The following is a 17,739-nucleotide window of genomic DNA, read 5'->3' on the forward strand; positions in this document are numbered from 1 at the left end:
CGGTATCTCCAAGCTTTCCAACAGTGCTTTACTCTCCCATCTCTCATAACTCGTTTCTGTGCTATACTAGCATAAGATAACAGTTGCTTGTAACTTGGAAAAGATGTGAAAAATAGAAATTTAACATAGTAGTATCTATTGAACTAAGATTGTGGCCTTTCTACTCCAGGGAATTTTGGACATTTTGGACTAAATATTCCCGTTGTAATGAGCTCAATTTTCCAAACGTGCCATAAAAAGTTTCTTTTAATTGAAAGCAATTGTGTCTTGACCATATGAATGGTCTTTTAAAATCTTGACCTGACTTTGACATACCTATCATTTTCCAGTCGGGAACCTTCGTCAATGGTACTCACTGCATACCGTGTCATGTGGGGCATTACTGCCCTTCACAGTCCAACAAACCTCAAGTGTGCCCCTCCGGGACTTTCGCCAATGAGACAGGATCCGTCGTGTGCAAGGCATGTCCCGCGGGATATGCGTGCCTTGACCCGTCCACCACACCCGCACCTTGCGGGATCGGCGAATACAGTATCAATGGACAGTCTACATGCACGGTGAGCATGCGCCGCAATGTGTTGATGCTTTCTATGCGATATGCATGCTAAATTGATGGCGGCATATTGAAAAACATACATACTGGTCCAATGTAGCCTTTGTACCAGTCAACACAAACACTTTTATTTTGCTTTAAGTCTCTCAATACCGTTTAATACTGGTTCAATACAGTTTAATACTGGTTGAATACTAGTTTAATACTGGTTCATAACTGTTCAATACTAATTCAAAACCATCCAAAAACCTTTCCATAATAGTTTAATACTAGTTGAATACTGGTTCAATACTGTTCAATACTGGTTCAAGTCTGGTTCAATACCGTTCAAATATTATTCAATACTAGTTTATTACTGGTTCAATACTATTAAATACTATTTTAATACTTGTTAACATTCAAAAAAATATCATTCAATACTAGATTAAAACTGGTTCACAACTGGTTCAATACCGTTCATATCTGTTTTTTTACTGGTTCAATAACTGGTTTAAATTGAGTTATGCCTTTTTACGTATCATCATTTCGTAAACTATAACAATATAGTTACCTATAAGCTAAGACTATAAAAATATGGGGAATCTGACATTGCAAAATCCAGCAGGCCTATATTCAAATTTGGAGAATCTTTTCTTCCTCTAGAAATGCCCTGATGGTTCCTATAGCGCTGGAGGCTCTTCGAGATGTGTAGAGTGTCCTGCGGGTCAGTCGTGTATGAGTGGGTCATCACCAACTACTCCCCAGGACTGTGCTGCTGGAACCTACAGCCCTCCTGGATTTGGAACTTGTAAACCCTGTCAATCTGGTAAGAAACTTGTAAACCCTGTCAATCCGGTAAGAAACTTGTAAACCCTGTCAATCGGGTAAGAAACTTGTGAACATTGTCTATTGGATAAGAAACTTGTAAACCCGGTCCATCCAGTAAGAAACTTGTAAACCCGGTCCATCCAGTAAGAAACTTGTAAACCCGGTCCATCCAGTAAGAAACTTGTAAACCCTGTCAATCGGGTAAGAAACTTGTAAACCCTGTCCATCCGGTAAGAAACTTGTAAACCCGGTCCATCCAGTAAGAAACTTGTAAACCCGGTCCATCCAGTAAGAAACTTGTAAACCCGGTCCATCCGGTAAGAATCTTGTAAACCCGGTCCATCCAGTAAGAAACTTGTAAACCCGGTCCATCCAGTAAGAAACTTGTAAACCCGGTCCATCCGGTAAGAAACTTGTAAACCCTGTCAATCGGGTAAGAAACTTGTGAACATTGTCTATTGGATAAGAAACTTGTAAACCCTGTCCATCCAGTAAGAAACTTGTAAACCCGGTCCATCCAGTAAGAAACTTGTAAACCCTGTCTATCCAGTAATAAACTTGTAAACCCTGTCTGCCAGACAAAACTAGCTTAAAGCCGTAAATTAAACGCTAGTATTTTAATTGAATACTAGAACAAAAGTCTTCTTTGCCACGTTAGCATAGCACTTAGTTGCCAAAACAATCTATCACTACAGGAACCTACAGCAGTAGCCGTGCTTCTTACTGTTCCCCATGTCCCACCGGTTACACATGTACCAACCCGGCCCAAGTGCCACAGGCCTGCCCGACCGGCCAGTATTGGACCAATGATGCAACAGTAAGTGTTGGACCAATGACTCCATTGTGGTAGTATCAGAGATATTTAAAGGCTTTTTCTTTGTATTTCATGTTATCTCGATTATATTCTAAGAATGTTAATCGGCCACTTATTTCTCATTGTCTGAACTTACAGATATGTTGTTCTTGAATATTTTGAAAGAAAACTTCCTTAACCTCAAAAGCAACCATTCTCAATTCAAGTTTTCTTTTTACACGAAATTTTTATGAAAATTTCTCAGTAGCTAGTTTGGGTCAGCCATGGGATGCTCGATATATTGTAAGGGGGGGTGTATTATTCAAATGTCTTCCTTTGGCTTGTTCCACTCAAGATTTCCAAGAAGTACTGCAATGTGTTTAAATCCCATTTGAAACATTGTTTTCTGGGAATGTGCAACATATGTCTGAATCTCAACTCTGAACATTGTTTTCTAGGGACCCCCATCATGTTCTCCGTGTCCTGCTGGGTACAAATGCGAAAATGCCTCCCAGCCCCCAGTCCCTTGTGGCGCAGGGTACTACTCAGCAGAAGGGAACTCCTCCTGTACCCAGTGTATTGGGGGGCAAGCTTGTCCGGACCCCACCAAACTCCCCATCAGTTGTCCAAGCGGAACCTTCAGTGATGCGGTGATTATACCTCTGCATTTGTGATTGTAGTAGTATTTCAGGAACGTTTGAGATGGACGGGGTGGGGACGAACAGCAGGGGCGGCGTGAGTCATGAACAAGCAGGATGGGGGAGGGGGGTTGCTCGTAGAGTATTTGGGGGCAGTTGCTCAAGGGAAGGGCGGAGAGGTGGTTTGATCAAGGGAGGGGTCGAGAGGTGATTGGCTCAAGTCAAAGCGAGGCAGACGCGGCGTGTAAGGAAGATATTTTCACATCCTTAGAAACCATCAGAAGCTATTAAATACTTATCAATCCACATATTCTCAATCTGATAATCTCATTTCTCCTTCAGGGCGCCACATATTGCACGCCCTGTCCTGCTGGCTCCAGCTGTCCCACACCCTCATCTCCAAGGGTACCCTGCACCGCCGGGACCTACTCCCTGGAGGGCGTGGCCGCATGTGTGGACTGTCCTGTGGGGTACATGTGCCCCTCGACTTCATGGCAGCCTTCGCGCTGTCCCTTCGGTACAACAACCCTCGGCGCATCTAAAGCGCTCAACTGCACTGACTGCCCGGCTGGATACGCTTGCACTACACCAGAGTAAGTCAAGACATCATGATCAGTTCTGGAAACGTAGTCTTGCCTCCCATCAGGTTAACACTAACATTTTTAGTTTAACATGGTTCTTTTCTCGTTAGAAATAACATCACCGCGTGTAACCAGTTCTCCCAATAATTCTGCCTCACGTTACACGTTCCTATTCTAACATGGTTCTTCACTCGTTAGAAATGACAGCATGTAACCAGTTCTCCCATTATTCCTGCATCACATTACACATACCTATTTTAACATTGTTCTTCTCTCGTTAGAAATAACATCACCGCGTGTAATCAAGGCGAATACAGTCTCAAGCGTGGAGCTAGATGTATCACATGTCCTGCGGGCAGTGCATGTGCACAAACAGATGTAAGTAATTCCAGTCTATGCTAAGTCTACACACGCTTTTTGGCTCATTACTTATTTCATCTAAGTTATGCCCTTTACCTAAACAAGTCATTACCGGCAGCCGCAAAGTACAGCTTTACCTACAAGCATGCTCTTTAGGCTGATTTAGACAACATGATTTAGTTGTATGCGACCTGCCTACAACATGTCGTAGCTCTGAATTACACACTACGACTTTTGTAGCATGCATCGTAACGTAGTTGTAGGCTAATTTACACCTTACGACTCGAGTTGTAGAAGTGTTGCATACAACTAAATCATGCTGTCTAAATCAGCATCATATGATATGGTGTCTGCTTTTGTCTTTATTAACTCCAAGTTTGATTGTGCTACTGCTTTTGAGATTATTAACTATAAGTGTGTTTGTAGTCTTTACCAGTTGCATGTAACCCCGGTCAGTACAGTGATGCTGGTGCAACGAGTTGCTCTGATTGTGCGGCTGGCTGGTATTGCCCAAACGTCGCATCCTCAGCGCATAACAAGCAATGTCCTGCCGGTGAGTAGCCGTTCAGTAGGACAAGCATTGCTTACAACATTGTTATGGGTTTTATGAAAAGTTGGCGGGAGGTTAGGGTTATCCGAGTTTACATGGCTGTAAATTAGTCTAAGGAGTAAACGAGGAATTCTTGCTAACCGAATGCGTTTTCTTTTCTTTCTTTCAATTGCTTCCAATTGACTCGAGCCTTTAAGGAGAAATTCTTTCCTTAATATTTACTTTCCCTTTTCTCTTAGGAACGTACTCTACAGGGAACAAGCAGTCGTGCATGGCCTGTCCGGTGGCCAAATACTGTCCGAAAACCAACGAATCACTGCAAATAGACTGCCCGGCAGGGACATACTCAACCGGACATTTGGCCTCCTGCATAAGTTGCCCTAGTGGTTGGCAGTGTCCAAATCCTACTGGCGAAGGCAATGCTGTGTGCTTGCAGGTATGCTATTAATGCAGGTATGATATTAATGCAGGTATGATATTAATGCAGGTATGATATGTGTGTTTGTAGGTGTGGTATGTATGCAGGTATGATATGTGTGTTTGTAGGTGTGGTATGTATGCAGGTATGATATGTGTGTTTGTAGGTGTGGTATGTATGCAGGTATGATATGTGTGTTTGTAGGTGTGGTATGTATGCAGGTATGATATGTGTGTTTGTAGGTGTGGTATGTATGCAGGTATGATATGTGTGCTTGCAGGTATGATCGTGTGCTTGCAGGTATGATCGTGTGCTTGCAGGTATGATATGTGTGTTTGTAGGTGTGGTATGTATGCAGGTATGATATGTGTGCTTGCAGGTATGATCGTGTGCTTGCAGGTATGATCGTGTGCTTGCAGGTATGATATGTGTGTTTGTAGGTGTGGTATGTATGCAGGTATGGTATGTGTGTTTGTAGGTATGATATTAATGCAGGTATGATATGTGTGTTTGTAGGTGTGGTATGTATGCAGGTATGGTATGTGTGTTTGTAAGTGTGGTATGTATGCAGGTATGATATGTGTGTTTGTAGGTGTGGTATGTATGCAGGTATGGTATGTGTGTTTTTAGGTGTGGTATGTATGCAGGTATGGTATGTGTGTTTTTAGGTGTGGTATGTATGCAGGTATGATATGTGTGTTTGTAGGTGTGGTATGTATGCAGGTATGATATGTGCGTTTGTAAGTGTGGTATGTATGCAGGTATGATATGTGTGTTTGTAGGTGTGGTATGTATGCAGGTATGGTATGTGTGTTTTTAGGTGTGGTATGCATGCAGGTATGATATGTGCGTTTGTAAGTGTGTTATGTATGCAGGTATGATATGTGTGTTTGTAGGTAAGGTATTTATGATAAGTGTTTGTAGGTGTGATATTAATGCAGGTATGATATGTGAGCAGGTATGATATATGTGCAGGTATGATATATGTGCAGGTATGATATGTGTGCAGGTATGATATATGTGCAGGTATGATATGTGTGCAGGTATGATATGTGTGCAGGTATGATATGTATGCAGGTATGATATATGTGCAGGTATGATATATGTGAGCAGGTATGATATATGTGAGCAGGTATGATATGTGTGCAGGTATGATATATGTGCAGGTATGATATATGTGCAGGTATGATATGTATGCAGGTATGATATATGTGCAGGTATGATATGTGTGCAGGTATGATATGTATGCAGGTATGATATATGTGCAGGTATGATATGTGTGCAGGTATGATATGTATGCAGGTATGATATGTATGCAGGTATGATATGTGTGCAGGTATGATATATGTGCAGGTATGATATGTGAGCAGGTATGATATATGTGCAGGTATGATATGTATGCAGGTATGATATGTGTGCAGGTATGATATATGTGCAGGTATGATATGTGTGCTTGCAGGAATGATTGGGGGCTTGCAGGTCTATTCTTTGTTCTGGTATTATTTTTCTTACACGAAACCCGACATGTTTACTGATAATGATGATTAGTTATGTGTTTTTTTTCCTTTCTAGGGGACTTACTCCATCGGTGGCCAAGCTAGCTGTACCGAATGTCCGCCGGGAGTGGCTTGTCCGGACATCAAGTCGAACCAAACGGTCACGTGCGCACCAGGGTGGTACTCCACGGGGAAGCAATGGGTAATCTGGTGTTTGATTGTTTCGGGTGTTATCTTAAGTGATGATAGGGTGTTGTTGGCGGTGTTGAGGTTAAAGGTGATGATGGTGAAGATAGTGGTAGTTATGTTGATGGTATTGATGATGATGACGACGACGACGACGACGATGGTGATGAAAAAAAACCGGGGGGTGCGAAATCCGAAAAAGTGGACCTAATATTTCTTGGGGGGAGGGATATCTCTGATGAAAATCTGACCATGCCTTTGCAGTATCTCCACGGGACGTTTATTGTCAGATTTGGCTACATACCGTTCGCACCCTGCACCCCCCCTAGGTACGGGCCTGAGTTGTAACTGATATACCGGGTGATGAGTTATGTTTGACACTATTATCACCTTTTCCCTCATTGACAGCTGTGCACTCCTTGTGACCCTGGCTACAAATGCCCCAGTACCACATCCAATGCCAAGGAGCTATGTCCCGTAGGTACTTATAGCACAGGTGCTCAGGCAGAATGCACAGAGTGTCCCGCAGGGTACTCATGTCCTTCAAAGACTGACGACTTCAAGGTCCTCTGCTACCCAGGCTCCTACACGACGGGAAATGCACAGGTATCTTTTAATCAAGATAAATTATTATGTATCTTGAATTTTATCAATCTAAAAGTGAAAATACCATAATATTTTTAATTTTGGTTCGGAACAAATGATAACAAGTCATCCCGTCATACGTTATAAAGCTATTATAATGACATTATGTCATTATCGTAAAAAGTATCTTGCAAACACTTTCAGATCTTGGCACAAACGCCATCATCTAAACTTCCCGTATTGCAGAGGAGATTTTAACTGTAAAAAATAAACATCCACCTGAACTCTATGCAAACGCATTTTCACTCACACTTTGAAAAAGTATCCATTCCACCCTTTTTCTAACCCTTTATTCATTAATATTGATATACAAACCTCTGTATTGTATTGCCCTCTTAATATGCACTTACCTTATTCCTTTATGCGCCCCCTATAACTCTCGCTTAGATTCACCCATAATAACACCTTGCTAGAAATATTGTAGAAATATCCCTAACCATTGTTTGGAAGCACCCATAACCCCCGCTTTGAAGCACCCATAACCCTCGCTTGGAAGCACCCATAACCTTCGTTTGGAAGCACTCATAACCCTCGTTTGAAAGCACCCAGAACCCTCGTTTTGAAGCACCCATAACCCTCGTTTGGAAGCACCCATAACCCTTCTCGTAAAATATCCCTATTTCTCGCTTATAAGCACCCCTACACCTCACTTAGAAGCACCCCTAACCCTTGTTTGGAAGCACCCCTAACACTCGCTTATACGCACCCCTAATCCTCGCTTATAAGCACCCCTAACCCTCGTTTTGAAGCAGCTCTTACCCCTTGCTTCTAGAAATACCCCTAACCCTCTTGTTCGTAGAAATAACCCTAACTCCTTGCTCGTAGAAATACCCCTAACCCTCTTGCTCGTAGAAATATCCCTAACCCTCTTGCCCGTAGAAGCACCCCTAACCCTCTTGCTCGTAGAAATACCCCTAACCCTCTTGCTCGTAGAAATACCCCTAACCCTCTTGCTCGTAGAAATACCCCTAACCCTCTTGCCCGTAGAAATACCCCTAACCCTCGTTTGAAAGCACCCCTAACTCTCGCTTAGAAGCACCCCTAACCCCCTTGCTAGAAATATCACTAACCATAACTAACGTCTAACCGTGTGATGATTCTTGTCTTAATCAGGGATCAGGAGGTGGACTTCAACCTGGTGTAAGTCGATCGTGTAACCCGTAACCGTAGGCACAATACCGACATTACGCTGTCATGCATTAGGTGTCAAATCCTGTCTAGCGTTTAATCTGTTTAATAAATGTTCTGCGCTGTAGAATTGTAGAATTGATGATTTTGTTGATGGTCACATTTCGTTCATATTGCTCATTTCTCTCTGACCACGTAATACAATGTCACGCTTAATCATCATGCTCTTCCTGGTCACGCCAACATGAACTGTCCTGTCACGCTATCATGCACTTTCTTGTCACGCTGTCGTTGTAAAATCAGGTCACACTAGATCCTTAAAAATTGGTCATCGCAAGTGTTATTATTAAACACTAGATCTCAGTAAAAGGGTTTTCGCATGTAAACCAAGTGTTATCATGAAGCACTAGATCACAGTTAATGGGTTTTTGCATGTAAACCAAGTGTTAATTGAGGACTAGATCACAGTTAATGGGTTTTCGCATGTAAACCAAGAATTATCATTAAACAATAGATCACAGTAAATGCGTTTTCGCATGTAAACAAAATGTTATCATCAAACAATAATCCACTACAAGTGGTTCTTTTCCATGTAAATAATTCCATAGATAAAATTACGTAAAGAGTAAAGCATGCGCTTCCTTGCAAGCTAAATTGAAGTGATGCTATTGTGTCACCAATCCCGTGGCTCCATTACGTCACCTATCACGTGTCATGTCACGTGCCACAACGGTCTTTTGCTTTCAGATTGTCTTAATATTTATTTTGTACTTGTCTTAATATTGTTTTTGCAGCTTTGTATCGCTATTTTGTGATAATTGTTGGTTTTTTCTATGAAGGTTTTATTATTTTGTGAGTTTATTTGATTACAAAGTATAAGGTAACAGATAACTAGATAAAAGAAAATAGGCGGCTTTCACTAAGAAATCACGTGACTTTTTGAAGGGCAAACTCGCGCTAAAATCATTCTTGCTAACCTTGAAAGCTCAAAAACCAAGGGATTGTGCTTTATATACAAGAACTGTATAAGAAAGTATCGATAAAGTTTTCCGGGAGGTTACCGTAAATGTATAGGAAGTTTCGATTTTTTTTGCCGAGAGATCAAGGCTTAAAACCGGGATAGTTGGCAGGAATAAAATATAGACAGGGATGGTTGAAATTCAATCAATTATGATTACCAGGGTCGTGAGGTCGCGAGTGATTGGAGCAAAAAATTATTTGAGCCAGCATTTTGTCATTCTAGCAAAGTACCAAGTTTATAAAAACATTAATTTCCATCGGCTGATTGGGTAAAGCTGGGTGTGTTTTTTCAATTGAATTCGGATTTTATATTTTTGATATGAGGTGGTTAAATTTAGAATCCGTTTCATTGTTTGTCTTCAAATATCGGGTTGAAAACAGTAACAAAGGGGTGGCTGTCAAGAACTCTTCATTCACTTTATATTCTCTTTTAGACCTGTATTACTTGTCCGGCGGGCCATTTCTGTCCGAATATATCGTCCATTCCGATCGAGTGCGAAGCTGGCAAATACAGCTTAGGCTCCGCTGTTCAGTGTACTGACTGCCCTGCGGGCTCAAAATGCCCAAATAAGGATCGCACCCCAGAACCATGTGAGGCGGGAAAATACAGCAACAGGTGGGAGATCCGCAACAAAACATAACCCTTTTGTATTTTATTCCTTATTTATTTGTTTACCATCTTTGACCAATCGTCAAAGTGTTTTGCATACTACCGCGGTTATACTCATGTGATACAATAATCATTGATATAAACCTCATAACTAACAGGATTCTGGCATTGTCTATAGCGATCTTTGCTACACTAGCTGTTTAGTGAAGTATCAATCAATAATATTCTTCTCTCATTCTAATTGGACTCTCCCATTCTAATGCGCTTACTTCCTAAACTTATCAAAGTGGTCACGGTAGCGCACAACCCACTGTTAGGACAGTCCTTTAGTGGAAATATGTTTAAGGAATCTTGTTTAACCTCAGGGTTTTTTTTGTTATTATAGTAGCGGACACATTTGCTAATCTAAATTATGAAATCACAACATGATTAAAATAAACTTGCAATGTACTTCCTAGATCCATGACAGAATGCGTGAAGTGCAGTCCAGGTTACATCTGTCGAGGCCACAACACCTCACCAACACCCATCTCAGGGTTGTGTCCGGTCGGGTCCTTTTGTCCGGATGGTGCTGTGGCCACGCCTTGTCCGTCCGGTACCTATGGAAACACCACAGGTGCCTCATCGCAGTCTTCAGGCTGCCAGGCGTGTCCACCCGGGTACTTCTGCCCGGAGGGAACAATCGGCTATCCCACCCGCAGGTAAATACACAAAAAAACGCTAAGTTTTGTACCCGCTATACTACTGTTGACTTAAAATTAACTCGAGTCCCCGGTAAACTCAGTCTTCCACAGGAAATCAAAATTAGTATAAAGTATTGAGAGTTCGAGTTATTGATTACGGGTCATTTACGGGTCGAGTTATCGAAGAGTCGAGATAGTGGAATTACATAGATAATGTATAAAGCAAAGTTAGCGATATGTTCGAATTACTGAGGGTTTGAGTAAGCTGGAGGTTGGAATAACCAAGGGCTTAATACCCAATATGCTCGAGTCACGTATGGTTATAATAAACAAGAACTAGCTGTACTTTTGATTTAAAATTTTCCATTTCTTAAACGGAACATTGAATTGTAATTTTAAAATATCTTCATCTTTCCGTTTAACAGGCTGGTTTGTCCGGCTGGTCACTTCTGTTTGGAAGGAACGAAAACTCAGTACCAGAACCCTTGTCCAGCGGGAAAATTCAGCCGCGAGCTAGGCCTGGAGCGAGTGGACCAGTGTCTCGAGTGTAAGCTTGGGTTCTACTGCCCGAGTGGCGACCGTTATGGAGATCGCTTGTGTCCGCCCGGCCATTACTGTGGTTACGGTGTCGGTGATTACAGTACGTCCAAGTGTCCCGCTGGAACGTACCAGGAAGAGCAGGGGAGTCAATGTAAGTACAGAGCCAAGCAGTATACGAGTTCAGATGCGTCTTTTTCCCTGTCCTGTGATACTATTTTTTTAAACTATTTCTCGAAGTGTTTTTTCAGCCTTTACTTATAATTGTGTTTTCCCATGTGAAGAAAAGAAAGATAGTTGTGCTAAGTACAGTGGACTGATTGTGCCCGTGCACTTTTATCCAAAGACCAATCCAAATGTAAGACTTGCCCGCCCGGATACTACTGCTTAGCTGGCTCGGCCACACCCATCCCCTGTCCAACCGGCACCTTTAACCCATGGACCAACCAAGGGGCCTTGTCTGACTGCAAATCCTGCACGGCCGGTATGGCGTGTCCGGAACCCGGCCTCACCCGACCCCCTGTCAAGTGCTCCGCAGGGTACTACTGTCCGGCCGGGTCCATACTTCCTAACGCCACCCGCAAGGCGTGTCCGGCTGGCACCTACACGGACTTCCATAACCTGACGGCAGCGCAGGAATGCACGCCATGCCCAGAGAGGTTCTCGTGCCAGGCTGGGACCGGAGGTTGGCAGAAGCCGCCACAACCATGTGCTCCAGGTGAGTGACGTCACCTCCGCTCAGGAGTTATGAATACATCTGGAGTATGTGTTATCTCGCCTTTCTGTTCAAAAAAACCTCTTACAACATTGTCTTTATTTTGCAATTAAGAGGTGGACATTAGACACGCAAAAAGACTAAGCATTCATTGAAAGGCCTTTTTAATTTTTTTTCCTCCCTAAGATTTGTGTGATGTGCTTAGCTTGTTCAATACATAACTACGTAACAAAATAACTTCGAAAATGTGTTTGCATTCACGACTTTGCTCCTAGATCCTTTGCTTTCTACTTGTTCTCCAACTGCTAGGATCACAAAAAGGTAGCTTACAAAATAATGTATGCACTTTTCTCTCTATCAGGGTATTTCTGCCCGCTGAAGACAATCAGCCCGACTCAGTGGCCGTGTGCAGCAGGTTCCTGGTCAAACCTGACCAACCTGCGCAGCCAACAGGAATGTTACGAGTGCCCTAAAGGCTCTTACTGCCTCCGTGCAAGCGCTGCGCCCTCGGGCATTTGTCATACTGGACACTACTGCCCACCAGGTGAATACAGCGTTCTGATCATATTACAGCATTAAAATATTTTCGCGGCATGTTTATGTAAGCGCAGGCAAATTTGAAAAGCGCCAAAATGTCGATCTTCACATAACTTTTCACTGGAACCATGTTCTGCTATTGGGTGGCATGTTGATTAGCTGTAGTGTTCTTTACTTCAGAACTAACATTGCCTCTAATGACAGCCTGTACTAGCTCATGTTCACATGCATACGTGCAGGGAGCGGATACAGGGAGGTGGATAGGGTGGATATCCACCCCCCTTTTTGAGCAATAAAAATTGAAAATTTACTTTGTTTGAAGAAATTACGGAGAAAGTACTGTCCATGTGCCATCGTCTGCTTGACTGGTGACGCGACAAATTCAATTCAGCTTTGTGTTAGATCTGTGTGACCTACTAAGAACCACTGGATCGGTTACAGGCCGCCTGACCGACCATTATCCACCCCCTCTTTTAAAATCCTGCATTCGCCCCTGGCAAACAGTCAACTATCAACATAGCAATACCGTCTTTTCATGATTTCCGTATGGTTTGTGTAGGGACCCAGCGAGGTAATCAGTTCCCGTGTGCTTCCGGGACGTACTCTAACAAGACGGGAAATGTGCGGTGGGAGCAATGCGAGCCCTGCATCGAGGGACATTATTGCCCTGAAGGGACCTCCGTACCCATAAAGTGCCCTAGAGGGACATATAATGATGTGCTTAGTGCTAAGGTATGGTGGTAGGCCTATACGGAAAATACTAGTGCGACGCGTGCTACCGTGGCCACCAATACAAAGTTATCTATGCGACGCGCGCTACCGTGGCCACCAATACAAAGTTATCCATGCGACGCGCGCTACCGTAGCCACCAATACAAAGTGTTATAGTGCGACGCGTGCTACCGTGGCCACCAATACAAATATAACCATGCGACGCGCGCTACCGTGGCCACCAATACAAAGTGTTATAGTGCGACGCGTGCTACCGTGGCCACCAATACAAAGTTATCCATGCGACGCGCGCTACCGTGACAACCAATACAAAGTTATCCATGCGACGCGCGCTACCGTGGCCACCAATACAAAGTGTTATAGTGCGACGCGTGCTACCGTGGCCACCAATACAAAGTTATCCATGCGACGCGCGCTACCGTGACAACCAATACAAAGTTATCCATGCGACGCGCGCTACCCTGGCCACCAATACAAAGTTGTACAAAGATAGCCAATTAGCATGCAACAATGATACATTGATTGACACAAACTTTATAACTAAGAAGATTCTGACGTGTTAAGATGTGCACTGAAGGACTATTAGCCTCGATGGTTGCCTAGTAATGTTGGTGTCAATCAGATAACACGTTTCCCACATCCTCAGGTTGACAGAGCAAAAACAATGGCATGAAATTTTCCAATTCTTAATATATAAGCTCAAGATTCCGCATACAAGGAGTTCCTCTGACCAAAAGCTAAATTCCAAATTTTAAAGAAAAAAATTCAAGCTTACCAAAGTTAACCAGACCTTACTTTGGGAAAACTTGACATTTTTTTGCTCTGTCCCTCAGGTTGTTCATAAAACTGTCAAGGTCGCCACGTTAGCGTGTGCCGCACCGAAAGTGCCCTGTCTTTAGTTTAACAACAGTAGCCGTAAGATAAAAGCTCCTCATTTCTGCGTACTCTCCCCACTCCCCCCTCCCCAGTGAACCTCGGTTTTCGCTCAAAATATAGCTGTTTCCATTAACCCCAAATAAGAGGCGGCCGGCTATTAACTTGATTTGACCTCTTTCATTTTGCAGTCCCCGACTGATTGCAAAGCGTGTGTTCCTGGTTACTACTGTCCAAATCTCGCCAACGTACAGCCTACGGCGTGTGGCATCGGCAATTTCTCGGTAAGTCAATAGTTCATCGGCACGCTCATCGGCAAATTACTTGTAAGTCATACAATATCATCGGCAAATTCTCGATAAGTCAAGCATGACAAGTACTCCCTAATTCAATCGACAAATTCTAGAGCTACAATACTTTCTCTATAGCCCAACAAACTATTGGCAACGTCTTGATAAATTAATAAATCTTCTGAAAATCCTAGTTGCGTCAGTGAGCCACGTCCTAGTAAATCAAGCTCTTCCCATTTTTTGATAAGCGAGTAAACAATTGGTGACTTCTTGACGAGTCAAAAATTAAGTTGACTAGAAAAAATTAGTCGACTCAAAAACGTTGCACATGGCTGACATTTGTCTTGTTACAGATGTCTGGAGCGTCCTTATGTACCACGTGTCAAGTCGGCTTCTACTGCCCAAGTGAGACAACAAGTCGATCAATGATGATCAGTACATACGTCTGTCCGGCCGGACTTCACTGTCCAACTGGTTGTGACCGTTCACCGGACTTGGTTTCCAACGCTTGCTATAAAGGGCACTACTGCCTTCGGGGAGATGAGGTGGGTCCCCCCCCCCCCCCCATCCTTTTGTATAATTGATAATGTCTGGGATCACTACACTAACGCACTATAAGTGTTCTATTCATTCGCTTCCGAATATAATTGTTTCTATGCCTATTAAAACTTGAAACTCTTTACAATGACCAGCAAAGCGATCAGTACATCGAAGTTTATTTATTCATCTTCGGTTTAATTCTCCTATTCCTTCAACTAGGGGCCGCAAACTTACATTATTGTATGTGTACTGCTCTTTTCTTCTTTTTTAAGGGGGGGACAACTGTACACATGCTACAAATATTATGACAACTACAATGTTGAGGTTTTTTTTCTATTATAATTTGCAGGAAGCACTTCCTCAAAAGTGTCCAAACGGGACATTTAACCCCAACACTGGACGCAAACACGTCAGTGAGTGTCAGAAGTGCTGGAAGGGGTACTACTGCGAGCCTGAAGGGCGAGAGGGAGTGGTATGTGTTACCTTATTTAAAGGATGTGCAAACAAACATGCTTTTCACCGACAGTGCTGAAGAACGTATGCGTATGCGCATCGTTCGAGTAAAGGTACGAAAGGCTGACGTCGCTGTTTTGACTAAGTGTACAGCATTAAAACCATACTGTACAAAAGATGACAGATTTGTTTGATAATGAGGGAGTCATTGAGACAATTATAGCCTTAAGTTTGGTCTAGTTTTCTTAGCATTCGTCAAAATGTGACAGTTTGCCGGTAAACCGCCGCCATTCCAAAACAAAAAGGCTGGAACTGGTCTTGCGTTTTTCAGCACTACTTTTTTTACCCTGCTCTATTCCAGTTGGTTATGAGGATCGAGTAATGATGAGCTAGTATTTCCTGAGCTAAGATTGAATGGAAAACTGAAGCCTAATAACCTCTCCTGATCTTCTTTTCTTCCATTTTATTTGTTGGAAGGGGAGTACTGGCTTTATAGGCGATTCTCACTAAGAAATCACTTGACTTTTTGGGTGGCGCGCTCCGACTTTTGGCGGCGAAATAACAACAACAAAAAGCAACTTATTCGGCGCTCACGAATCGGCCAGAAAATGGGGGCGAGAGAGAAAAAAAGAAAGGTAACAAAAGCAGAAATTAATGTTCTTGGCACTCTAACCACTAGATTTTGCTTACTAGTCTGGCCCATGCCCCCCGGGTTATTACTGCGAGGAGGGGACTGGGTACAAGTACACGTACCCATGCCCCATTGGGTTCTACCGGAATGCTTCGGCCGCCATCAGCGTGCAGGACTGCAGCGTGTGTTCGTCTGGCTTCTACTGTGACGACCGGGGACTGTCAGTTCCTAAGACTTGTACCACGGTGAGTCTCTTGTGTGACATCAATTTCACCACGTCACGCAATCCTTTGCAGGTGTTGTTTACGCGACCAAATGTTTGTGACATCGTGCAAAACCAAAATTATAATAAATCACATTTATCTAGCGAAAGTTAACGTATTCTATGTTTTACCTATTTCAAATAATATTGCACTCGGTGCATGAGCAGGAATACTAAAACCTTCCAAACCTGGGTTTCTTATCATGACATACCCACATATAAGTGTCTGTTAAGCACTATTCGCAATGGCGACATAACGACCTCACCGTTTTATGTTCCTATGTTCAAAAGAGTACATTCGCGACATAACATTGATATAGTACATAGACACAAAGACAAAGGCGCGTACATTCATATAGGACATGGATATAATGACTTAGAGAAAAGGGAACATGTCTTTATATCAGTTTTCTAGAACCGATATTGTCCTGACTCGAACGTTTACTTCAAGAATTTGGGCGGAGGTGGTTCAAAAATTCCCCGTCTTACGAAGTCGCTCAAACACTCGCGCGACCGCTTCAATAGCTTACCAATGATGATATGTTCCATCTTGCATAAAGACCACGTGATGATCTCGTTTCCAGGGCAACTTCTGCCCTACAGGCACCACCATACCCCAGCCATGTCCCAGCGGTTACTATAACAACGCCACCGGAGTTAAGCGCAGTGTGGATTGTACTCCATGTCCAGCGGGACGATACTGTGCGGGATTCGGGGCAACTGAACCAACGGGCCCTTGTGATGCGGGGTTCTATTGCAGGGAGCGTGCATACACCTCGGTAAGAGCGTGCATATACCTCGGTAAGAACGTGCATATACCTCGATAAGAACGTGCATATACCTCGGTAAGAGCGTGCATATACCTCGGTAAGAACGTGCATATACCTCGGTAAGAAAGTGCATATACCTCGGTAAGAACGTGCATATACCTTGGTAAGGGTGTGGAAATACCTCGGTAAGAGCGTCCATATACCTGGGTAGGGGTACGCATATACCTCGGTTAGGTGTTCATATACCTCGGTAAGAGCGTCCATATACCTGGGTAGGGGTACGCATATACCTCGGTTAGGTGTTCATATACCTCGGTAAGAGCGTCCTTATACCTGGGTAGGGGTACGCATATACCTCGGTTAGGTGTTCATATACCTCGGTAAGAGCGTCCTATACCTGGGTAGGGGTACGCATATACCTCGGCTAGGTGTCCATATACCTCGGTAAGAGCGTCCTTATACCTTGGTAGGGGTACGCATATACCTCGGTTAGGTGTCCATATACCTCGGTAAGAGAGTCCTTATACCTGGGTAGGGGTACGCATATACCTCGGTTAGGTGTCCATTTACCTCGGTAAGAGCGTCCATATACTTTAATTTATTAAAACTCATTACTAAATCTCTTTGCTGTCCAAACATTGAATTTAATGTGATAAAAGTCGGGCTCTGTCAGGCATGAGGATACCATAATTGTGAATTGTGTGATTCTTTTTTTCGTAGGCACCTCCCGAGGGTCTGACAGGCGGTCTCTGTCCCGCGGGCGGATACTGTCCCATGGGTGCTAAGGTACCCTCGCCATGTCCGGTTGGAACATATAGTAACACGTCTGGAGCCAAGGCCCCCGAGGATTGCATCTCCTGTGATCCAGGGTAAGGAAAAGGTCTTGTACAATCCTTGTAAAGTCTTTACTACTCGTCATTTTGTCACCCTG

The 17,739-nt window shown here is 43.3% G+C and overlaps 1 protein-coding gene across 7 annotated transcripts in view; it reads left to right on the forward strand.

The window, feature by feature from the left end:
• The window catches only part of LOC5510971, a 67,547-nt gene that overhangs the window by 11,847 nt on the left and 37,961 nt on the right, over positions 1-17,739 (forward strand). For 6 of the 7 annotated variants that reach the window (XM_048732683.1, XM_048732686.1, XM_048732685.1 and 3 more), the window contains 23 exons: positions 330-557; positions 1,196-1,358; positions 2,056-2,177; positions 2,612-2,803; positions 3,134-3,384; positions 3,654-3,750; positions 4,159-4,285; positions 4,522-4,718; positions 6,273-6,398; positions 6,791-6,988; positions 8,141-8,167; positions 9,610-9,791; positions 10,244-10,486; positions 10,894-11,159; positions 11,352-11,723; positions 12,082-12,264; positions 12,817-12,989; positions 14,054-14,146; positions 14,506-14,697; positions 15,042-15,164; positions 15,839-16,021; positions 16,623-16,817; positions 17,529-17,677. In XM_048732683.1, coding sequence (XP_048588640.1) covers positions 330-557; positions 1,196-1,358; positions 2,056-2,177; positions 2,612-2,803; positions 3,134-3,384; positions 3,654-3,750; positions 4,159-4,285; positions 4,522-4,718; positions 6,273-6,398; positions 6,791-6,988; positions 8,141-8,167; positions 9,610-9,791; positions 10,244-10,486; positions 10,894-11,159; positions 11,352-11,723; positions 12,082-12,264; positions 12,817-12,989; positions 14,054-14,146; positions 14,506-14,697; positions 15,042-15,164; positions 15,839-16,021; positions 16,623-16,817; positions 17,529-17,677 — 4,082 coding nt within the window. The remainder of the gene's footprint in view (positions 1-329; positions 558-1,195; positions 1,359-2,055; positions 2,178-2,611; positions 2,804-3,133; positions 3,385-3,653; positions 3,751-4,158; positions 4,286-4,521; positions 4,719-6,272; positions 6,399-6,790; positions 6,989-8,140; positions 8,168-9,609; positions 9,792-10,243; positions 10,487-10,893; positions 11,160-11,351; positions 11,724-12,081; positions 12,265-12,816; positions 12,990-14,053; positions 14,147-14,505; positions 14,698-15,041; positions 15,165-15,838; positions 16,022-16,622; positions 16,818-17,528; positions 17,678-17,739) is intronic. The other variant, XM_048732684.1, reaches the window with a different exon arrangement.

This window comes from Nematostella vectensis, chromosome 9, assembly GCF_932526225.1.
Source record: "Nematostella vectensis chromosome 9, jaNemVect1.1, whole genome shotgun sequence".
Lineage (NCBI taxonomy): Eukaryota > Metazoa > Cnidaria > Anthozoa > Actiniaria > Edwardsiidae > Nematostella > Nematostella vectensis.